The sequence below is a fragment of the Diorhabda carinulata genome, chromosome 6, assembly GCF_026250575.1.
Source record: "Diorhabda carinulata isolate Delta chromosome 6, icDioCari1.1, whole genome shotgun sequence".
Taxonomy (NCBI): domain Eukaryota; kingdom Metazoa; phylum Arthropoda; class Insecta; order Coleoptera; family Chrysomelidae; genus Diorhabda; species Diorhabda carinulata.
This window is the reverse complement of record NC_079465.1, coordinates 18894568-18918821: the sequence shown is the minus strand read 5'-3', so window position 1 is coordinate 18918821 and position 24254 is coordinate 18894568. Positions and strand designations below refer to the sequence as shown.

Genomic DNA, 24254 nt, shown 5'->3' with positions numbered 1-24254 from the left:
GCCTCCGTGGCGCAAACGGCTAGCGCGTTCGGCTGTTAACCGAAAGGTTGGTGGTTCGAGCCCACCCGGGGGCGGTATTTTTACCATCTAAATATAAAATTTATTAGATTCGAGCAAACATCACTTTTTTATAAGATTATATTTTTTGAAAATTTCTGTACAGTATAAAGTTAGATCCATTAGCTTCTTATTTTACATATAATTCTCTGAAACTGTCACTTGTTAACTCACAAATTAAATAATATGAACGTTTCCAATTATTGGGAATCAATTAAAAACCAGACTAATAATTCCAACAAGAATTTGTCTCCCATATTTTCTTAATTATATTTTGATTTCCGTTCATAAATTTTGTATATTAGAAATTGATTAGAGTCCCTTAAAAATTATAACATATTGAACCAGTACAAGAGATAAGATAAAACAATTTTCTGTAAAAATAAAAAGGTCGCCCCCGGGTGGGCTCGAACCACCAACCTTTCGGTTAACAGCCGAACGCGCTAGCCGATTGCGCCACGGAGGCTTATACACACTCCGCATTTATAAATTATTTAATGTTAATGTTCGAAAGTACATATCCCACATGATTTTTTGAAAATGTTTAATCCTAAAATAAACGCCATTTCAGTGTGTATGAAAGAAAATGGCTTGGAAGCATCTGTCACAAAATGTTAACAGTCATTTTAGTCTATTCACTTTTGTTTCTGTCGGTTGTTTCCAGTTTGATTATTTTCGCTCAGTTCATAAAGTTTTTCGAGATAATCGAAATGTGAGTAATGAGAAGATTGAGAAGACTGCATCAAAATCGTAAAAGGCTGTTTAGACCGAACAGAAAATTTCAATATTTTATTAAATTTGTATATCCTCGTAGAAAAAGCTATAGGTGATAATGTAGAAGAATAGATTCCTCTGGTTATACTTTCATTGAAGTCAATTTAGAATTTTCTTTAGACATTTTTAGAGCTCCGTTTATTTGGTGGTAGTTTCTGGAAGTGTTTTTCCAGATGAGCGGTTTTGTCTTGCTCTGATATCAAACATTTCATAACAATGTCGTCGGTTTTAAGGTTCTTTTGATAGAAAAGTAGTTTCAATAAACGGAGATTTTTATATGTTTTCTGAAACTAATTTTCTATTAGAAGCGATCCAAAACAAGACGATTTATCAAGAAGAATATTTAATTTGCTGGTATTTACATAGAATAAAAACGTAATCTCTTCTGTTTGATGTTATTTCTTATAGTTTCAGTAAATATATTAGAATAATTAATTTCGTATAAGACTATTGAATAAATTTTTAAAAAATGTGTTATAAATCTGCTACTCATTTGTGAAGGTGTTTACAGATTATATATGCGGAGATTTACAAGCCTCCGTGGCGCAATCGGCTAGCGCGTTCGGCTGTTAACCGAAAGGTTGGTGGTTCGAGCCCACCCGGGGGCGTAATTTATTTTTATAATAAAATTAATATTTTAATAATTTTGAAAATTTTTTTATTAAATTAAATAGTTTAATTCTGATAATAATTATTATATAAACTATTTTTATGTTTAAAAAAAATCCGCCCCCGGGTGGGCTCGAACCACCAACCTTTCGGTTAACAGCCGAACGCGCTAGCCAATTGCGCCACGGAGGCTCTGTAAATATTTAATAAAACTTCCTTCCATTAAAACGACATCAACACTTCGTATTTCATAAAATATTTTTGTGGAATTTTTATCCTAAACCAGATTCGCAAAAAATAACTTTCGATATCAAAATTGGTTTTGTAACGAAATAACCATTTTTCCAATACGCAAAAGTATCAGTATTACTAATATCAAATATATATTTATATCGTTATTTTTAAACGTAAAAATCTAATTATTTTTCGAATTTAAATGTAAAATATAGTTCACCCCCGAAACTACTACTTACAAGGGTTATATTTTGCCATGCTACTAAGCTACGAAACTTAAGGAACCTTAACAACGGCTACCCAATGTTTTACAACACTATAGAAAAGGAACTGCTACCAGAAATAAAACAGATGGTACCAGGTCGAGATGGGAAATCGTACCGCCGTCATTACCAAGTCCCAACCGGAATCCGTGCACATCAAGCAGCTTGGGAGAAGGGAAGCACCGGTAGTAGCTCTAATATTTGCCTACGGTGGTAATAAGTAATTGAATTGTCATAAGTGCTTGCAGCCACCGCCAAAACCACACCAGACCTGTCAGATTAGAATATTACGTGAGTTTGTATTTATTATATTGATAAGTTTTAAATTTCTTTAGTTGAGGAAACTGCCATTGGGGGAGTTGGGTATTGGCGTCTTGGTGGTGGTCGTATTAGCACGTTGATGGTGCTGGTGATCCTATTTGAGACTTTAGCCAATCGAATAGGTTAACACCTTGTTGATAAAGAACAGGAACAGTAAAAAATCCCCATATGATGATGTCACAAGAGGTGTAATTCTTTCAATTACAGTAGTTTATTTCGAATATAAAATTATTTATTAAAAAATGTTCAACTGGTGGAATTCTACAAAAATAAATCTTTACCAAGTAATCAATTATCTTTAATATTCTGTAACATTTCAAGAATTAAATTTAAGGCTTTCAAACTTTCGATATAGTATTGGGGCTTGTCGATCTCGTCCTTTTTCCAATTATCTAAATCTTTTTTTTTAGTTACCCCAGTAAGGACGATTAATTTCTGGTATCCACTGTTAGTTGCAAACTTCATATCATCATCTATCCTGAAAATCAATTGTTGAATCATGCCATCGTAAACAATTCATACAAAGACGCAAATGATTTGTTACGAAAAAATGTGTTTCAAATATAAAGAAATTTTGAGATAACTTCCCCGGACTATTCAGAAAATATGAAGTAACTGGGAAATCCTTAGTTTATCTTTGTGGACGAAGGCATAAGTTTAAACCAAATAATATTTATATAAAAATCTAAAGTATTTTTAATATCTGATAATGTTAATATTATCTCTTTCAATAAAAAATTTGTAAAAAATAATTTTCACTCTATAAAATTAGATTTAATTTTGTTTTGGGGCTTTTTTATATTGAATTAAAAACTGAAACTACTCACGAATCTCCTATGAACAAAACTTTCTGTGGGTCTGTAATGGACAATTTTTCTTTGATAAAATTCGAAAATTCTACTGAAGGTTTTGCCAATTGTTGAGGTTCCCTTCCACTTATTTGTTTAATTGTTTCAATAAAGACATAATTACCTGAAACGAAGTTGTAAGTACAAACACAGCATTTATTATACCCGGTGGGCAACTGAAAACGCCCGGACTAGGAATCCACTTAGGAACGTGAAATTCTGAACTCTACGTTCAGAATTAGTTAAGAGCTCAATATTTTACAAAGCGAAAAAATGCTCAATCACTTGCCATTTGAAATTAAATCGATATAAAATTTTACCGCTTTTCGCAATAATTGCTGGAAAGTGCCTTCTACTCTGTAAACGACTTTTAGTTAATTATTTTTATGTTTCTAGTTTTTACAAGCTTTTGTCTACGAATTGTAACAATTTTTTGTCAATAAAGTATTTCTTTCTATAATTTTTGGAGTCTTAACACCCATTATCATGAAAGTTATTAAGTTAACATATAATTTATAACTTACCAACTTTTCAAATTATTTTTTTAAATACACTCACCAATCAGAGGTCCAAACCTAGGGAAAGGTAAAGTTCTATCTCCAGCTCCAGTTATGAACAGACAATCTTTCCTTTTAAGATATGTTGAAGCTTTCTGTAATTGAATGTAAGTCAAATTTACATCAATATCCATTATAACCGCTCCAATTTCTTCGTCATCAACCACGCTATTTGCAATACTTTCGACATCTTCGCCGATAGGATAAGGCTGAAAAAATTCACATCTTGATATATGCTCCCGGTCAAACGTTTTTGCTCACCCCATAATCCATTCATTAAATTACAATATTAGTACAGCCATTCAAGCTTAAAAACGACCGAAACCTCGCAATTTTAAGGACCTTCATCGATCTTCTTGAAAATTTGGAAAAAAGTTCATTTTACCCTTATCTTCAAACCTGACTTGGTCGCAAAGTATGCTTTTTTTGAGAGGTGAAAATCACTCCTTTCTCCAATAAATTGAAAACTAATGAATTAAAGCGGTAATGGGCTATAGTTATGTTCAAATATAATAAATGTTGATTGTTTTGTATCATGACTTTAATATTTTGATATTTTACAGTTCACCCACCTTTAAAAACAACCCCTCATACAAAGATTATTTAAGAAATGTCATAAAAACATATTTTTTTTTATTTTGGACACAGCATGTATAAAAGAATGAATACTCAAAGATCAAAAATTAGACGTTTCGTGATTTTCCAGCATTATCTCTAGAAAAATGTATTCGGTTTTTTAATAATAACTTAACTTTCTTTAAAGCTTTTTGCATTCATACATATATCATTCTGTAGGGAATTTTATAAGCTACAAAACCATGAAACTTGCAACCCTTCTAGGCCCTGTTCTTAAGAGAATTTTGATGTTAAAAGGGAAAAAACCCTCCCTCACTATTGAAATCAATAGTTTAAGCGCTTATATCTCGTTTAATTTTCAAGCTACGTTTGTTTAAAAATAAGCAAAATGTTCAGTAAAATAAAAGATAAATTTTAGTTACAACTTCACATTAAACAACTTTTTTCAAAATATACGTGTTCCAAATCATTGTTTTCGTTTTTTTAATAATAACTCGGCTTCCTTTTAAGCTTTTTGCATTCATCCATACAATATTTTGTAAGGAATTTCATAAGCTACAAAAACATAAGAGTTGCGACCCTTCTAGGCCCTTTTCTTCAGATAATTTTGATGTTAAAGGGTAAAAAACCCTCCCTTAGTATTGAAATCAATAGTTTAAACGCTTATGTCTCATTTAATTTTCAAGTAAAAATAAGCAAAATGTTTAGTAAAATAAAAGATAAATTTTACTTACAACTTCACATTAAACAACTTTTTTCAAAATATACGTGTTCCAAATCATTCAAACTTTTAGAACGTGTAGTTAGGGCTTAAACAAAGATAATTTTACATGAACTTCGATTAATTTTAATTTTGCTCCACATGGTGTCAAATTTACCGACATTTTTTTTTTCAAATTCGAGTTACTTAACTTATTTTCGTCATAACTCGCTTAATTTTCATGCTAGACTGTTTTGTAAAAGCTCATTTTGAAGGTCTCAAAAATCAAGAAGGTTTATCACAATTTTTTATGAAAAATTGATCATTTTTCCGTTATTTGAGCTCAAACCTCTGCATAAATTTACGAAAAAGAAAAACTTTCAGTAACACAAGTTGCTGAATATTATTTAAAAAATTTTATTTAAACTGACAAATTTCTTTGTTTTTTTATAAGCTTCAATTTTGATAAGAATAATTTTTTCGAGTTTTTCATGAAAAAATGTTGAAAACGTGTTTTTTTTTTAATTTTCAATCGCGAATAACTCAGAAATTATTTAGTTAAATAAAAGACTTCATTCCACATTTTCTTCATGAAATTCAATTTTCTATCGATTCCCTGTGTTATTTTGAAATTTCAAATTTCCACTCCCGCTAAAGGGTGGCATTCACCCCTAGGGTAGAAGCATACATTGGCACCAAATCAGGTTTGTTATTTGCATAATTTTTGAGCTTCTATCAAAATTTCAAACTATGTAATCCATGAAGGTCTTTAAAATTGCGAGGTGATTTGCTTGGTTCACTGTACTATATACAAAATTTCTCTTTCATATTGTCAAGCGAAGGTCAAAATAATCAAAACCAAAAATATTATATTTTGACGATGAGCGCCACAAGTTAAAACATGCAATTATTTCTTCGTTGTTTATGATTGTAGTTTAGTCCGTGTTAGCTTAACTTAACCTAACCTAACTTAGACCTATGACACGCAAGAACGTGGACTAGAACGCGAAAGAAGAAGCATAAATGTACCAATTAGCGCGTTTATAAATACAAGAAGGACTTAGAGCGAATGGACGAAGACAGACTCTTGAAACGAGATACCAAAGGGCAAGAGGAAAAGAGGTAGACCAAAAACACGATGAAGTGAAGCGCGGTGGAAGACCTTAAAGAGAGAAAAACATCCATAACTGGAGAGAAAGTGAAAGTTAATAACTTCTTGGTTTTTTATTTTATAAAATAAAAAAATGTATGATGCGATGTACGGAGTTCTTTAGAAAAATTCGCTAGAATCATCAAAGACTACTTACTGTATTTTCTGCTACTTTGAATCCAGCTTTCTTAAATTCTTCTTTAAGCGTTTTAAATCCTATCACGAAAAGGGTTTTACTGAATTTTATGTTTTTTAAAAAAGTTATGTATGCGAGCGTAGGCGTAAAAATATTTTCTACTTTTATTAAGACATTGCTTTTTATCAAAATGCCAGCCATTCTTTCGGATGACGCGGTAGTGTTATTACTGACAAAATTCACGGATTTTCCTAATTTTTTCAAGTTATTAAGACAATCCACTGCTCCTGGTAATGGTTGGAAACCAATCCATACAACTCCTGGAAATAGTAGCAATTTTAGAGCTGAAATTGATAGTTCAAAAAAGATTTCATTCCAATGATGGTTAGAAATGAAACTTGTTTATCGAATATTTTAAGATAAATATTTTCAAGGCCATCGTTTATGGAAATGCCAAATAATTAGGACAAAAACAAAATTTTTAATTCAGTTTTTTTAATATCTCGTTAACGGGACAAAATAAAAAAATGTTATTACACATTTTTTCGTAAAATACTTATTTTCAACGTAAATTTGAGACGCACAAATTACTGAATGTAAATACGTTTTCGCACAGAAAAAATTATTTATTTTTACCATTTAACTTTCCGGAAAAAATTCCCTGTTATCAATTTGGATTCCGATAAAAACATTCGACCATGCAACAAGTCCACCGACTCACGCAGAAAATAAATAAAGCCCTGGAAAACAAAGAATACTGCTGTTTTCCTTGATATCTGACAGGCATTTGACAGAGTGTGACATCAAGTGCTGCTATAATTATGCTAACTTAATAAACCGAGCCTTCCAAACAAAAGTTAATGAGGAAAAGTCCGAAAAATTCACTATAGCAGCAGAGGTGCCAGATGGTATTACTATTACACTGTTTATACCACCACTACACCAACACTCACAATTACACTGTTTGACGCGCGTTTCGATAACCAAGCTATCATCTTCAAGTAAACGTTTACGTTCTGTCTCTGAAGACGATAATTTGGTTAATTAAACTCGCGTCAGATGGTGTAATTGTGAGTGGTAGTGTAAACAATGTATTCAGCACAAAGTTAGAAAAATTATTATTAGATCATTCTTGGCATTAATGGGGGGCTTCATTTCAAAAAAAATTCTCATATTATGCATCAAAGGGAACCAAATTTTCAGTAACTTCCGGAAATTAGAAAAAAATGAATAAAATAACATTTTACAACCTTACTCAAACATAAAATAAAAAAAAATGTTACTGTGTGTCATACTCTTCGTATTGAATTTACACCTATTGAAATTAATAAAATTTTTATTATTGAAGATATTTTATCTTTCAAGAATTCCTTAATCAAACAGGTAATTGCAATTCAATGTAATTAAATATGTTTCTTTTTCACAACAAATTTATTTCTTTTATAGATGATAATTAAACAAGAGTAGAAGCCTTTAAAAATGATAAAAAGTGAAAAAATAATGGTAGGATGTAACCCATTGGAGAAGGAGGGACATAACCTCAAAATTTATGTGAAAAATTGTGATAACATTTCCGCTAAATTTTTTGGAAAGAAAAAATTTTTTTGTGAAAGACAAAAATAAAGTATAAAAACTTGATTATTTCAATTTTTCAAATAAATTTTGAGGTTATGTGTAAAAAGTGTAAATACAAAAGTTTTATTTTTACTACCTACAACTTGCCTATTTGACTTTTTTCCATAGGACTTGCCAGAAATCGAAATAGATCGTTTTTTACCCTTAAATACACACCCTCTACCCTTTCTTTACCCCAAAGTTTCTCGAAATTTGGCATTTGTTAAATATCAATTTGTATAAACATTACGTCTATGTTAGAAGTTTACGTTTACGATTAATCACATGAGCGTAAAAAACGTTGTTTTTGCCCTAATTATTAAACAATGGCGATGAAAATATTGGTTCTTTGAATCTTTGAATACCCTTTTCTCAACTTCATTTTAACTATAATTGGAATACCATGGAAATACTTGGCATTCCAAAGTAACCCTATATTTCTTTTCTTAGACTATAAACGATTTGTTGAATTCAAAATTTATGCCAAACCATTAAAAATTTGACTACATAGTTCTTCTGTACCATCGTCTACACAAATTTCCATCGTTCTTTAACCGGCTTGACAGTAAACGGAAATGTTTAGGTTGAAGTTTTAAGACGTCTCTCAGAGCTCGTTGTCCGTGAGTTTTTAGCCCAAAGCTCAATCACCATGACAGACCACCCGCTTTAATTACCTGATTTTGCTTCTTGTGAGTCCTTCTTCTTGTCCAAATTCCAAATGGTGCTTCGGGGGTGGCGTTTGGGAAATTTGGAAGCCAACAATGCCGAAACGACACGGCAACTTAACAAAATCGTTAATGAAGACTTTTAGTAATGTTATCAGCAGTAGAAACGGCATTGGCAGAAGTACATCTTGTCTCAGGAAGAGTAATTTGAAGAATATCATATCTACACTCACACTTACACTGCCTGACATGAAAACACCGGAAAATGGTACCAGGAAAAAGTTCTCTAACTAATTAAAAAGCGTGTTTTTTTCTCGTGCCGAAAACCATGTGTGGCGAAAAACAAATTTCTCGTTAAATTGAAAAAAAAAACTCAGACTGAGTGCTATAAGTTGTTACAAGAGACCTATGGGGACAATTCTCTATCTCGTACGCGTATTTTGGGTGGTGTAAACGCTTTAGTGATGACCGAGAGAGCACTGAAGATGACCAACGCCCAGGTCGTAGCGTATGAAAAGATATGTGGCGAGGGGAGGGAAGTATATCAAAGGGGATCATTCGAATTTAGAATAATTTTTATAATAAAACCCTTTTTCGTAACCAGTCTCGTTATTTAATAACCAGAACTCGTCAAGTAGGATTTGTTAAGTTCAAAATTTATGCCAAACCATGAAATATTTTATTAAATGGTTTTTCTGTTACATCGTCTACACAAATTTCTATCGTTCTTTAACCTAAATGAATTTTAAATGTCCCTTGATTTCGGTCTTCAATACAAGGGCTTGTCTTTCCATTAGCTCACCTACAATTCCTCTTCCTTCATCCTTGTGACTCACAACCAAATACTTCCTAATACTATAAAATTGTTGGTAAGTTCCTAAGCGAAATTAGTTAAAAAAATAATCATTAATCGAGAACTTACCATCTAAATCTAGTATAACAAAATCAAATGATCCAAAAAAATTTATTTGTTCATTTTTAGTAGCGCACGCGAAATTTTTAATTTTTCTTATGTCGCACATTTTCCAATCACTCATAAACAACTTATAAGATATTAGCTAAATTAAGTTTTATGTAAATCTAATTCCTTTAAACATAATAATCGCAAATATAAATATAAAGTTATACGAATTGGATCAGTATTAATTTAAATACCAAACCACAACATAGAAAAACCTTGAGAAATTGATTAGATAATTCTATTCGGTAATAAATATACGAGGTTTGTTCGGAAAATACGTATTAAAGTTGAATAACATCTTTATTTTAGAGGTTGCACTGCTGCTATAACCAATCCCATCAACGCTTAGTTCTAATAAGAGCACTCTAAGTGTAAAATTACATTTTTTTTACCTGTCATCCCCATGGAGCTCTCTCTTATTGAGGTACAGCGCACCAAGTTTCTTACAAAGCTAGGCAACAATGGCCGTGAGAGTTTTGAGTACTTACATAGACAATTCTCTGAAGGAACTAACCGTTAACAAGTTAAAATGGTTCCCGGAAAGTTGAAAAGAAGTTAAAGGAGACTCTCGACCAGGACGCCCGTCGACATCGAGTTCCGATGAACTTGTTAAACGTCTCAGAGTTAGAATGGCCCGGGTTCCATTGGATTTGGCACAAAAGGCAGTTGGGTCCTTCATCACGTCAATGCGCCCACTTACACGTCGTTAATTATACGTGAGTTTTTCACCCGAAGCTCAATAACAGTGACTGACCACCCGCCTTAATTACCCAATTTTGCCTCTTGTTCCCGAGTTGCAAAATAGTGCTTGGGAGGTGTGGAAGCCATTAAGGCAGAAATGACAAGTTTACTAAAGGAACCAAACGTGAACGAGTGGTTACAATGGTTCCCGGAAGGTCGAGAAGAAGTTAAAGGATACTCTTGACCAGGACGCCCGTCTGATGAAAATATTAAACGACTTCGGGTTTGTGTTCTTGAAGAAAATCAAGGTGCAATGTGAAAACAATGTTGATTGTTTTCTTTGATTATAGAGGCATGGTTCACAAGGAATTTGTCCCTTCCGGCCAGATAGTGAACGGAAATTTTAACGTTGAAATTTTGAGACGTCTCTCAGAGCTCGAGGTGGATTCTTCACCACGTCAATGCGCTAACTCACGTCGTTCGTTGTGCGTGAGTTTTTAACCAGAAGCTCAATAACCGTGACAGACCGTCCGCTTTAATTACCCGATTCTGCAGCTTGTGAGTTCTTTTTGTTCCCTTAATTCAAAATGGTGCTTTGGAGGTGGCGTTTGGAAGATTTGGAAGTCATCAAGGCAGAAATGACACGGCAACTGAACAGCATCATAAATGAAGACTTTCAGTGATGTTATCAACAGTAGAAATGGCGTTGGCAGAAGTGTATCTTGTCTCAGGAAGAATACTTTGAAATATACCATATCTACACTCACACTTACACTGCTTGACGCACGTTTCGATAACCAAGTTATCGTATTCAGAGACTGAGGGTGAATTGAAGACGATAACTTGGTTATCGAAACGCGTTTCAAACAGTGTAATTGTGAGTGTTGGTGTAGTGGTAGTTTAAACAGTGTGTTAAATATGAATATCACTAACGAATCCAGAAATTCTAATTTACCACCAAATAGTGTCAACATATCCGTAAGTTTGTCTGTTCGAAGTGGATAAATTGGTAACAAAAATACTATTAACGAGATTTTTTGTTTATTTTCACAAACTATATTAATTTAAAACAACTAATTATCAATTTTGCCGAATCTATTATTTCTTAGATACCAAAACTTTATCTCCCACTTTTATAATTCCAGTTTTTCTGACTTCTAAATTGATTCCCATCACTGGTAACGCATCGGGACCATTACTCATTCTGTACCTAAAATCCATGAATATTAAAATCAACTTCAAAAAACTAATAGAAAAAAAAACTCATTCTTTCTTCTTTGTTACACTTTGGCGGTTATCACATTTTCAAATTTTTTTATTAATTGTTCTGTTTCGTTATATAACTCGACGATACGGTATTTCACAAATTTTGAAAAAGTGCTTCGAAATTTTATATATTATTACATTTAAAATCAAATTTTTGGTTTGAACTTTCTGCTATAACGCTCATTACCATTATGGCAGTCCAGGACGCTGGTATCATGCTATAAAGACTCTGATATCATGCTATAAAGACGCTGGTATCCTGCTATAAAGACGCTGGTATCATGCTATAAGGTCTCTGGTATCAAGATGTAAAGACCTTGGTATCATGCCATAAAGACACTGGTATCAAGCTATGAACCCTTTCTGTCAAAAACTCAACGACAGCGAGATGACAGATAACAACTTACGAAATCGTGAACTGTTTTCACCCAAAGGAATGCCTGAAAATCTCTTCTGAAGAAAGCCTTCGTCCTGGATAGCAGTGCTATCAATAATAAAATTTAATATAAAAAATCAAAAGTTTTCTTACTTTTCCAGTGTAGCTAGAGGTTCCCTATTTTTATCTCGGATACTTGTATCAGGATCGATAGTCGTCATCGTACATCTTGTACAATCCTTGACGTTCCTTAATACGACGTCACCAATTTTAATCCATTCCCAAGTATCTTCGGTATATGGCTTCAAATCCAGTCCATCAACTACCAAATTTGGTCGAAAATTGTTAGCGGAAATAGTGGTATTACTTATTCTTTGTTTCAAATCGTTCACTGACGTTTGGTTTACCAATAACAGGCTTGTCAGATCGGAATACAGACCCTAAAAAATTTCCAAAAACTATATTGGCTACTAGGTAGAAGATCACCAGTCTCACTACAAAATAAAATCTTATTATACTTGTATAAGGCAGTTATCGTGCCCATCTGGACCTAAAGAATAGAATTATGGAGATGTGCCACCAAATCTAGTATTGCTCTCATACAACGAGGACAATCTAAAATCCTTCGATCACTGGTCAATGCACCATGGTACGTCAAAAACAAATTGATCCATGAACACCTCCGTTTTCCATTAATACAAGAAACAGTAGAAGAAAGAAGCTGGACAGCCATCCTAATCTACTAATACAGCCACCCAAGAACCAAACAACAGAAGACTGAAACGGAGCTCGCCAATTGATCTCAAATAAGACCTCAATGGAGAAGTTTCATCAGGAGACCAAAAAAGGTAATTTTTTTCTGATCAAAGCAATGGGATTCAGAATTTGTTCAGTTTTTCCCTATATCCAATACCTTCTTTGGTTGTTCCAGCTTCTGAAATTCGGTCTCCTTATGTGGTTCCAACCGGCAGATATTCTCTTTTGCATATTCGTTGTCCAATTTTTTCGGCACATAATCTGCATCGTCCTCCTCGTAAGCTTGGTTGTTAACTACTTATCCTTTAGATCTATTCTCGTTCTCGCAATTTTAGTTCTCCAGCTAACTGAATTTCGTAGTTTGACTTGACCTTTCAACTTTCAGTATTTATTTTGATTAGCTCGAACATACACATTGCTGAGATCAGATTTCGTCAATATCTCGAACAGCGTTTTCAACGGTACCGTTTCGTAGGCCTTTTCGAGATCGACAAATACGAGGTGAGTGGCTAAATTCTTGACTGGCTTCTTTAGTATTTTATTTTTCAATACTTTGCTGTATAATTGACGTAGATAGATATACTGGGTAAAAAGAAGAATTATACGTATGATGATTCAGCTCACAAAAATTTGTAGAGATTAGAAAAAAATTTGTATTGGAGTTTATAATCAGTTTATATATCAGGGAATGATGAAAATTTATAAAAATAGTGGAAAAATTATTTCGCTTTATCACTTATAACTTACTATAGATGAATTTGTTAGATTTTTATAAAATTCCAAATATTTGTTATGAGTTTTGGTGATATCTCTCCTTTGACTACCGTCGTGATATCCTAGACGCAATCCAGTGTCTTTTTCTAATATATATCTCGAAAACCATAAGGCTGCTTCGTCTCCACAATCGATAGAATAACATTCTTCACCTTTGTGAAGTCTAAAATGCAAAAAAAAAACATTTCCAAATCAAGTTTTGAATTAACCAAACAGGATGTTCAATGTGTCTGTGATCTAATATTTTCAAAATTTCTGAAAGAATAAATACTCAACCAATTTTTTTTTGAAAAATAATCCAGATCTAATTTTATATTTTTGTTCAGTACATTTACCTTGAATGTATCATTAAAAAAATGTTAAAAAATATAAACACTCTGTCTCCTAATACTGAAAAACTGAAAAGTATATAATTTTGAAAAAAAATTTCATTTTGTAACTTGTAATTTCTTAACAAATGTTTCGACTGCACTGAAATCCTCTAGTACAAATTTTTACAGATAAACATAACTCGAGATATTTATGGATAGAAATTTTATTTGGAACACCCTATATAACTGTTGTACTCTTTTTTTCTTAAAACGCAGTTAATGCGAACTTTGGTTATATTTACGAATTCTGCTTGGTTAAAGATCATAATAAAAACATGTGATCTTGGCATTTTCAAGGTCATAGAATCCATTTATCGCAGACCCGGATGTCGAAAACTAGTACTGACTGGTTTAAAAATAATTGAATAGGTTAACTTCCTGTTCAGTTTTTTCAACGGGATTCATGAATTGAAGAAAAGCTTTTAAAAACGAAAATCATTGTTATTAACTTTTATTAACATTCGAATTGGAAACTGCCTCTTGAGTTACTAAAGTGAGAAAATGATCTACGAGGTCTGGCTAAATCTGGTTAAATAACGAGACTATGGGAGCAATTCTCTATCTCGTGCGCGTGTGTTTGAGTGGTGTAAGCGCTTTAGTGAGACCCGAGAGAGCATTGCTATATGTGAAGCAGTATTTGGCCTGTAAGCGCACTCCAGTGCTCGAACACCCGCCATACTCACCAGATTTGGCACCGTCCGACTTTTTTTGTTTCCGAAGATAAAATTTGCTTAAAAAGGGACCCGATTTGAGTCGATGGAAACGGTATATCAACAAACGGCAGACAGGGAAGTATATTGAAGGGGAGCATGCGAATGTAGAATAATTTTTATAATAAAATTCTTTTTCGTAACCAGTCTCGTTATTTAATAGCCAGATCTCGTATTTTCTGGTTAAGTTAGGTAAAATTCACTTTATCTTAGGTTATGTTTACTTTATCTTAGGTTAGGTTATGAGGCGCTACCGTTTTTTGTAATCCGTGAAATCAGTTCAGAAAGTCGAAGTAATCAACAAATTCCAATCATCGATAAAACCGGAAGAACTAAATTCCAACATCTGGGAAGTCGACAAATGGAATCTGCGACCCGAAAACGTCAATAATATAATTCTAAACCGAGCAAATACAAAAGTATTTCTCTTTTATTTTCGATTTTAGTTCTCGCCATTTCACGAGGGGAATTCAAATGAAAAACACAAAACGATACTAAGATTCTCATTCAAAAATAAGAGGGCCGTTTTTTTTTCAACCTCCGATCGCTCAGGGCAGACGCTACACGGGCAAAAGGAAATGGTTATGCGCTATAGGCGACTGGGCAGCTCGCACTACACATTACTTACATTCAGGCGTCAGTCGGCGTTGTAGTACAGCCATGTAAACATGTCTGTTATTATTGATGTTGCCGCCAAGTGTGATTTGCGAAATGTGATTCGTTTTCTACAAGCTGAAGGCCATAGTCCTGCAGAAAACCACCGGACAATGAGTCGCGTGCATATGGGGAAAACTTCATGAGTGATGGTGTTTTGCGTGAATGGTGTCGAAAGTTTAAAGATGGCCGTAATGATGAAGGGGGCCAAGGCCGCAAATCTATCGGTTCGGATGACCTGGTTCAACGGATTGAGAGAATGGTTGAAGAAAACCGCAGATTCACTATTACTGCTTTGTCTATGGAATTTTCAGAAGTTCCAAGGTCTGTTTGTGATCTACTTGAATAAAGTTTTCCACAGATATGACAAATGTCACAACTCTTTCCTTGGTTAACGACCCAAAGGAGTCCTAAAAATCTTGAATGTTTTTCTTTGGCTTGAATTAATCCTGAACCCAACTCCTTTTGGGATTTGCTACGCTTCTTTTGAACCCTTCCGGTAACCTAGCCCGTCAAGCGTTCCAACGCTGGACCCTTCTATCATTGCCAAAGTTGGTATAGTGACACTTGTTACCACGTCGTTAATATGATCGATGAAATTGCCTGTATTCGGATCATTCCTCAAAACTCTCCGACTTTTTCGAAAACCTATTAATTTAATGTTATCTAGTATCTTACTTGATTTTAATTTCCTTATTGTCAGTGTTATTTGGAATTTTGACATACAATGTCCTCATAGTAGGTGCATCTATCGCTAAATGTTTTTCATCATGGACACTAATATCGATTTGCATCAGTTGAGGATACGTCCTAGCAGTTCTGAATTCGTTATTTCTTTCAGCGTAAACTACTAATCCTCTGAAACATATTGAAAATTATTAATCAAATAATAACCAAGTCATTAGTGACTGTCATCGACATCTTCTATAATATTGGATATTAATGTGGTAGTAATAGGTCAGTATCTCGTTCCAAATAAATTGCTTTTAGTAAAAAATTCAAGGTCAAGATGTCCACACCATAAAATTGATATATTGAAGTGAGTAAACGATATCAATATGATTTTGCTACAAAAGAAAAAAACAAATTGGGGAAATTTCAATAAAACTGGTATCAATGGCCAATTTGCACTGGATGCAGAACAATGTGATTCCTAATCTACATCTAGGAACATGATAGAAAGGAAGAGAAAGGTGGGAAAGCAAAGAAAAATTGCAAAGCTAAAAATGATCCGAGTTATTGGAAGTATAACAAGAGACGAAAACAAATTGAAGAAATTTCAGTATTACTGGTACTAAGGGCTAATTTTTACTAGATTTAGTACGATGTAATCCCTAATATACATCGACTTGTATATTGGCTAATTCGTACATAGTGCAAGGCAACGTATATTCAAATCTACATCTAGGGAAATGCTAGAACAAAAGAAAAATGTGCGGAAGCTAAGAAGAAAAGTAAAACCTAACTGGTTGAGTGAAAATACAACAAGAGAAATAATTAAATTGAAAGGAGGTCAATATTGTAGGAACAAGTGCTGATTTGTATAGGGTGTAGGGCAATTCAATCCCTAATCTACATGCAGGAAACTACTAGGGAAGAAAAATATGAGAAAACTAAGAAAATAGCTAGAAACTTAAGAATCTCGTTGTATAAATATGAATATTTTAAGACTAAAAATTGCCTTTTTTTAATCACATCGTTAATTATATTCAATCTAGCAACTATAGGAATATAAGTCTCATACCGGAACCATTAAACTATCGAAGCTATTTTATATTTCAGTCATAACTTATTTTAGCGTTAAATTTTTGAAAATCAAAACCGATTTTTTTCAACATAGTCCTTTTAACTCTACGCTCGTCTTCTTCTATTCCTGCAAATACAACTTTGTGGTTAGAAAACAGGAAACAGTGTTCAAGCAATTCGAAGTGCAATTAATAAATTTAACCAAATGTCGATCAAAGAAGTATGAGAAGGTGCTAAATGAAAAGCATTTTTGGCAAATGACGTCGCTTTGTGCAATTTTTCCCTTTAACTTGTCAAGCAAGATGATAGGCAGGTTCGACCTTTGCAAGGGTTTGACGGGCGCAATGGTGGACCCAGGTTTCATCTACAATTGATAATTGCTGATTTCTTCAGATTCGGAAACTTCTCAAATAGCTCTTGTATTTCAAAATAATTTTAAAATTAGACGAAATAGGATTTAATTCTAAGGTCGATGTTATCAATATAACGAATAAGTTGAATATTATTGTTTTTGACGTACCTATCCCGTAATTGTAAAACTTTTTCATCTTCTTCTGTTTGTTTCAAACCAACTTCGGTACATTCTGCTCTAGTTACTTCCATTCGATGTCCACTCTTCAGTGGATATATGTACAGATGTGATAAACTACCCACTTCTTCCCAGTTCCACGGTATGATTTCCTTCTTTTTCTTTTGGAAAAATTGGAATCCCAAGTAAGCTAGAACTGCAGCGCCTGCTAATACAGTTGTATTAGCTGCTATTTGAGCGACAGTCATATTGGTTTCAAATTATCAAAACTAGAATTAATAAACTATATTAACATATAACCAAATTATTATACAGCTTCTTTTAATATTCAGGGTGTTCGGGGACTTGATGCGAAAAATTCGGGAGTGATTTCACAACTTTAAATGCCTATAACTCAAAAACGAGATGAATTTTCCTGATGTTACATCTACTCACTCCCACCTTTTCTGTAAGAAGTCAGGGAACTCCCTGTATGGTAATTTTATACTAACGAGGTCGTCTCGTTTTATGGATCTAGAAATTCGATGAATCATCCGATTTCAATGATTATTTTTGTTATTATGTAAAAATCTTATTTGAAGAAGTGCGTATAAAAAAATAAAAAAAAGTGCAACTGAATGAACGAGGTTCAGATGGTATTGATGTGAAAAAAAGGGATAAAGTAAAGGAATAATCTAAGCCCATTATTTTTCATTTTAACAATGGATGAAACACGAAAAATTGTAGAAAAAACACACGCCTTCATCGATCTTCTTGAAAATTTGGAATTAAGTTCATCTTATCTTCCTCCTCAAACCTGAATTGGTCGCAAAGTATGCTTTTTCTTTTTTACTTCAATAAATTGAAAACTAATGAATTAAAGCGGTAATTGGCTATAGTTATGTTCAAATATAATAAATGTTGATTGTTTTGTATCATGACTTTAATATTTTGATATTTTACAGCTCACCTAACCTTAAAAAAACCCTTCATACAAAGATTGTTTAAAAAATGTGGTAAAAATCATGAAATTTTTTTTATTTTGGATCGTAATAGGAGATTTTTTTCTTTAGTATAAGAAATCTGACCCTCAATATTTTTAATAATACAACCACCAAAAACCACCCCTCAGAATGGAAAAAATATAATAAAATATAAATACAAAGGAGACACAGCATGTATAAAATAATAAATACTCCAAAAAGATCAAAACTTTCGTGATTTTCCAGTATTATCTCTAGAAAAATGTATTCGATTTTTTAATAATAACTCGGCTTCCCTTTAAGCTTTTTGCATTCATCCATACATTATTTTGTAGGAAATTTCATAAGCTACAAAACCATAAGATTTCCACCCCTTCTAGGCCCTTTTCTTTAGAGAATTTTGATGTTAAAGGGTAAAAAAACCCTCCCTTAGTATTGAAATCAATAGTTTAAACGCTTATATCTCGTTTAATTTTCAAGCTACGTGAGTTTAAAAAAAAGCAAAATTTTAATTTTGCCGCACATGGTGTCAAATTTAGCGATATTTTTTTCTTTTTTCAAATTCGAGTTACTTAACTTATTTTCGTCATAACTCGCTTAATTTTCATGCTAAACGGTTTTGTAAAAGCTCATTATAAAGGTCTGAAAAATTACTTTAAAAATGTTTATTACAAACAACAGCAAACATACAAGGTGATTGATTTATTTCTTCTTAGAGATGTCAATTTGAAGGTATCAAAACCTTCAAACTTATTTACAATTTTACAGAGTGTTCCAGAATGCTGTGCCATATTGAAGTTACATTTTCTCAAATGAAACGCCCTATATTTCGTTGTATTTTTGACAAAGCATATACAAGTATGAAGAAAATACAATTAACAATTAATGTTGATTATTTCGAACTCTTTTAAACAATAATACGCACGCCCTTTGTTCGTGATGGAAGTAGCCTCGTTATTTGACTAACAAGATGGATTATTGATATTTATATCATACTTTAATAATAAGAACATCAGTGTGATATTAATGAGATGAAATCTAAATAGTATTTATCAACAATGGAAATTTTTGGAATGTACTTTATATATTATACAATATACAAACAGAATCTACTCAACGATAATCATGTAAAATCAAATATTTACATTTTATTATATTTGGTATATAAATTCAACAGACAGCAACTTGGAATTTTATTAATTTATGATTTCTACGTAATTGAAATTGTACTCTTGATCTAATTTGATCAATTAAAAAAAAACGATGCATTTTCTAATAACTAATTCAAGGTTCTCGCTTACGGGGTATTTTCATTCATAGAGGCTAATAAAAATCGGATACAAACATGGTGTTAGAATCGTTCAGAAATAGGTAATAAATAAATATAATTTTTATAATACATTATTTTGATTTTAGGGTTCTTCTGAATGTAAATTGGGGTAATTTTGTACTTTCGAGGTCCCCTCGCTTTATGGTTCTAGAAAATAAAAAAAAATTAAAACTTATATTGGTTTTAGTGCTGTAAATGTTCATGAAAATGCACTCACTTCACATGTAGTTGTTGATAACTTTTTTCCAAATAATTGAAAATTTTCACCATTAAAAAAATGGTATTTTACTAAAGTTTACTGTTAGAGAAAAATTGGGAGTGGGGCGAGAGACGAGGGAGGGGGTATTTAAAGAGTAAACCAGAAGTGAACATTTGTTCTGAATTTTTAGCAGCCCCCCCATAACCTAGCCTAACTTAACCTTACCAATATAAGTTTTAATTTTTTCATTCCCATATTTTTTTCATAAATTCGCCGTAAAAACGAAAATTTTAAAAAAATTCATCGAAATCTGATGATTTTTCGATTTTATAGAGCCAAAAAACTAGGGGACCACGAAAGTATAAAATTACCTAAATTAGTTTTTAAAACAAGTAAAAATATTGACGTTACGATCTATTTAGGACTTTATCAAAATATGACATTCACAATTATATACATTTCGTAGTGGGATTGTGGCAAAATCAAACACCAAAGTGTACTAACTCTAATATATTTCCAAGCTTTCGAATACTTATGTATTTATCGTCTAGGACTGAAATTATGGTCCAATAAGTACAATAAACAAATATTTATATAAATATAACAACAATAAAGATTACTGATATTAATTAATTAAGAATTACGATATTTCAATTTTAATTATCAAAAAAATATTTTTATAGTGGCGTAGAAATTTGGACCAAATTTCAACACTGGTTTCAAACTTTTAACACCAATAAGTCCCCTCCCCCGCCCCAAACTATATTTTCAGGAACATGAATTTTTATTGAATATATTCATTCTGAATACGAAAAACCTAACCTAACCTAACCTAACCCAAACTAACCTAACCTAACCTAATCTGACCAAGCTGAGAGAGTTAAACGATACTATTACAAATACCGAATAAATTAAAAAATAATCACATTTTTTTTCATGACTATGAACTCATGAACCGAAGTACATATGTTTTTTTTTTGATATTTCATGTTTTTTTAATACAGTTTTATTTTTTTATCGTATTGATGACCCTTTAATCTACTTTTTAAATACTGAGATTGCTGTCCTATGTAAAATGCGTCAAAATTAAATGTACGCGAACCGGGACTATGAAAAGTATTGGATATAATAGATGCCAGGAACAAGTGAACTCCTTTTGTATCTACAAAAATACGGGAGACCGAGGAGATAATTAGATTGATAGATTAAATTAAGTTAGTGAAAGTATTTCTAAAAACACAAAGAAAAATAAAAAAAGGGGGTTAGGGATACACCCGAGACGGTATGTCCGTACTTCCTAAGCAAAAAAGCAGTTATAAAGAATGCGAAAGACCAAAAATATTTTTTTTTGTTTTTTAAAGATTTTCAGTTGAAAAATGTTAGCTTTGGCTATGGATTATAAAAAGAGAAGCCTTTAAACTTATAGGGGAAATGTTCATCTCAAAATTAACGATTACGTTGCCATGTTAAATCTATTACGTAATTTAGCCGCACTCTATATGAGGTATTTGGAAAGATTTTATCTTTATTATGTATCATGAGCCATCCTGTACATATCAGCATATTTTCCAAATAGCAGCATGTCGTTGACTACAATTTTTATCAATAACTTTGTTAGATAAATTTTACAATAGCGAAGTTGAACATTACAAAGCTCACCCTGTATATTTTATAATAATTGTCAGTATAATTTACTGTCCATATTTTTGAAATCTTACTTATTTACTTCTCCACTTATATATGCATGAAAAATGAAATTTAACCAAAATATTGTTTACTATTTTTGTTAATAAAAAACTGCATTATATCAATAAAATTAAAAAAACTAAGGCACTACGAAAAATGATTTTAAACAAAATAAATTCGAGATGACTAAATACAAAATTAAAAAAAAAAGAAAATTAAACAATACATGCCCTACTTTTTAACACATCAAAAAATATATTCTCATAAATGTACATACTCTGATGTTTATATAAAAGCAGAGTCTCGAATTTGAAATAATTTATATACATAAATTTATTCTCTTTAAGTGTCACACATTTCAACGTATTTATTCATTAGAATGTGATTAAAAATCAACAATTGGAATAATTAACCTTCGATAATGATAACAATAAAAGTAATTATCAATTAAAAACAACCACTTACCCTAATTTATGTCAGCTAGAACTCAATTACATGCTAATACAACAGATCTCGTATTAACTGTAGATCAAAACATGTGATCTAGGTCGGGATACCATGACAAGACTTGAAGGTATACAACACAAAATACACATAAACATGTATGTCTACATACCCACTAGTACTAGTTAAAATACATTTTGCATTCTTTAACATTAAAATATGGAAGATAATACAACGGAAATTTCAAAATTTTGTAATAATGTGTTATTATAAACACCGTATATTGTTATTTTTTAATAATACTCATGATCAGCACATATTACTAGTAACTGAGGCTTTGTACATTTTAGAATTTTCCACATAAAACTTTTTCGTAGAATACGTTACTTATAAATATGCAAATGGAATACCCAAAATATGAAATATGAATTAATTGGCCCCTAGGGTTTCTAGTTTCGTTAGGATTTGGTCCTGTCTGGACATAAAATAACACAAATCCTTTTGATACTTTGTATCCAAGAGAGGTAAATAATACCGGGTTTATTATATTATTAAATAAAAGGTTTGTATTAAGTCGATTGACCATTTCTTCCATACTAACGACCTTGAGTTATTTTTAAACAAATCTACCGAAGTTTATTAAAACATACAAATACAAAATGTAATGAATACACTACGTAATGTTTTTCTTATTTATTTGTACTATTTTTATTCGTGGGGTGAATTAATAAGCAGTCTCTCACATTCTTGATTTATTTAAATACTATACACTACACTTAACTAACTTATAATAATTCACTTATCACTATCACTTCTTAACTAACTAATTTATTTAAATTCTTCCATTGCTTTTTATTTCGGTCTGTGCACTACGACTATTTATTATAAACTGAATTCAACTCCGCTACATATACTCAATACACAGCTTACACGACTACAACAACACTCGCAATTACACTGTTTGAATCGTGTTGCGATAACCAAGTTATTGTTTTCAGAGACTGATGGTAAACAGTTTACCTCTAAAGACAGTGTAATTGTGAGTGTTGATTTAGGGTAAACAGTGTATTCAGTATTAATATCACCAACGGTTCCGGAAATTCCAACTTAGCTACACAAACTCATTATATATTTATCCCAAAATAATTCCAATACATCTGGATAAATGAAGAAACAAATAAAAAGACTTTCCTAGGAATTATTCAAAACTATGTAAATAAATCGCTTGCTTTAAAAACTGATATAAAAACAAAGATCGCACGAATTCCGGGTATTTCGTCCAAGGCGCAGCCTTCGCCAAATTTTAGAATTCCATAATGTCCAAGCAAGATCGGCTCCAAGGCGGAGATGAGTTTGTAAAAATAACATAAGGCACTATTTAACTTTCATATTTATTTTAAAATACATTGCAAGATAATGTGGAATATTTCCTTTTATACCGAAATATGATGATACAAACATATATAGAATGAAATATTCATTTTTTAATCACTGTTTTTGCTTTGGGATTGGATTTATAGTAAATAGTTGGGTGTGTAAATGTTGGATATTATTATTATTTTTTGACAACAATTGCAACCGGCCCTGTTAATAAATAAATTCACAAAGCAGTAAATTTACATCTGAAAGATGGTTCTATGATGAATGGATTTAGTTACACACAATATATTCACGTCAATAGTTTGTAAGGAATCTCTCTCACAAAAAACAGGAAATTGCTATACAGAGAGATATCTTTATTCAAAGTTTAAACTAATTAATGTAAACAAATGGAAATACATATTGAAATAAACAGGAAATAGTTGAAGCATTTTCCAGCACTCCAATATCTCCTGAAATATTATGAAATATTTATCACACGAGGGTTGCTATTTGAGTTGTTTACTTGAAACATCCGCCTTGGTCAAATAATGGAATTAAATCGAGAAAATCTTCGTACAATGATTTTTTATGACTTTCGACGTGGATTAAAAGATGGCAAACAACCCCAAATCACGACCCTTTGTTGATGACGTACAAATATTGAAGAAACTGGAATCCCAAGATTTAGTTAGGTTAGATTAGATTAGTCGATTTTGGTGAAGGTATCGTGTCAAAGATAGTGTCCACTAACCTCAAATCACGACACTTTTTTTGATGATACCGTCTTCACATGACGGTTTTTCAGAAGTTCTATGAAACCAGCCTGAACAAAGGTGGATTGAAGGACGTTGATAAATGAAGTGGCTATCTAGATAATCTTATTTTACCCCCCTTATTTTTTCTTGATTTTAAATGTGGAGTCGACTGAAAACTGTACATCATG

General features: G+C 32.2%; 2 protein-coding genes and 4 non-coding genes across 6 annotated transcripts; 2 read left to right on the top strand and 4 right to left on the bottom strand.

Moving 5' to 3' along the window:
* Positions 1–74, top strand: Trnan-guu (transfer RNA asparagine (anticodon GUU)). The gene has a single exon. It is a non-coding gene; the product is annotated as a tRNA-Asn (tRNA).
* A 375-nt stretch (positions 75–449) lies between these two features.
* Trnan-guu (transfer RNA asparagine (anticodon GUU)) lies at positions 450–523 on the bottom strand. The gene has a single exon. It is a non-coding gene; the product is annotated as a tRNA-Asn (tRNA).
* An 842-nt stretch (positions 524–1365) lies between these two features.
* On the top strand, positions 1366–1439 carry Trnan-guu (transfer RNA asparagine (anticodon GUU)). The gene has a single exon. It is a non-coding gene; the product is annotated as a tRNA-Asn (tRNA).
* Positions 1440–1558: 119 nt separating this feature from the next.
* Trnan-guu (transfer RNA asparagine (anticodon GUU)) lies at positions 1559–1632 on the bottom strand. Its single transcript has one exon. It is a non-coding gene; the product is annotated as a tRNA-Asn (tRNA).
* A 902-nt stretch (positions 1633–2534) lies between these two features.
* Positions 2535–9632, bottom strand: LOC130895492 (uncharacterized). The gene is made up of 5 exons (XM_057802815.1): positions 9427–9632; positions 6247–6545; positions 3665–3872; positions 3086–3230; positions 2535–2736 (listed from the first exon to the last, which is right to left on the bottom strand). Exons 1-5 carry the CDS (start codon positions 9539–9541, stop codon positions 2547–2549), a joined length of 957 nt encoding a protein of 318 aa, XP_057658798.1. The 5' UTR covers positions 9542–9632; the 3' UTR covers positions 2535–2546.
* A 1538-nt stretch (positions 9633–11170) lies between these two features.
* On the bottom strand, positions 11171–22840 carry LOC130895491 (mitochondrial amidoxime-reducing component 1). Its single transcript, XM_057802814.1, has 6 exons — positions 21971–22840; positions 17320–17597; positions 15732–15911; positions 13292–13481; positions 11942–12228; positions 11171–11356 (listed from the first exon to the last, which is right to left on the bottom strand). The coding sequence occupies exons 2-6, from the start codon at positions 17574–17576 to the stop codon at positions 11245–11247; spliced, it is 1026 nt and encodes a 341-aa protein (XP_057658797.1). The 5' UTR covers positions 17577–17597; positions 21971–22840; the 3' UTR covers positions 11171–11244.
* Positions 22841–24254: the final 1414 nt, after the last annotated feature.

What these genes read in the sequence shown, in the direction of transcription:
- LOC130895492 (XM_057802815.1), bottom strand. Translation starts at nt 9,541, where the DNA reads ATGAGTGATTGGAAAATGTGCGACATAAGAAAAATTAAAAATTTCGCG. An exon ending in TCAAAGTAGCAGAAAATACA is followed by an intron (nt 3,873 to 6,246) that starts GTAAGTAGTCTT and finishes GAATTTTTTCAG; the next exon opens with CCTTATCCTATCGGCGAAGA. An exon ending in GTTTTGTTCATAGGAGATTC is followed by an intron (nt 2,737 to 3,085) that starts GTGAGTAGTTTC and finishes ATTGATTTTCAG; the next exon opens with GATAGATGATGATATGAAGT.
- LOC130895491 (XM_057802814.1), bottom strand. Translation starts at nt 17,576, where the DNA reads ATGACTGTCGCTCAAATAGCAGCTAATACAACTGTATTAGCAGGCGCT. An exon ending in GTTTTACAATTACGGGATAG is followed by an intron (nt 15,912 to 17,319) that starts GTACGTCAAAAA and finishes AATATGTTTCAG; the next exon opens with AGGATTAGTAGTTTACGCTG. An exon ending in AATAAGGAAATTAAAATCAA is followed by an intron (nt 13,482 to 15,731) that starts GTAAGATACTAG and finishes TTTGCATTTTAG; the next exon opens with ACTTCACAAAGGTGAAGAAT.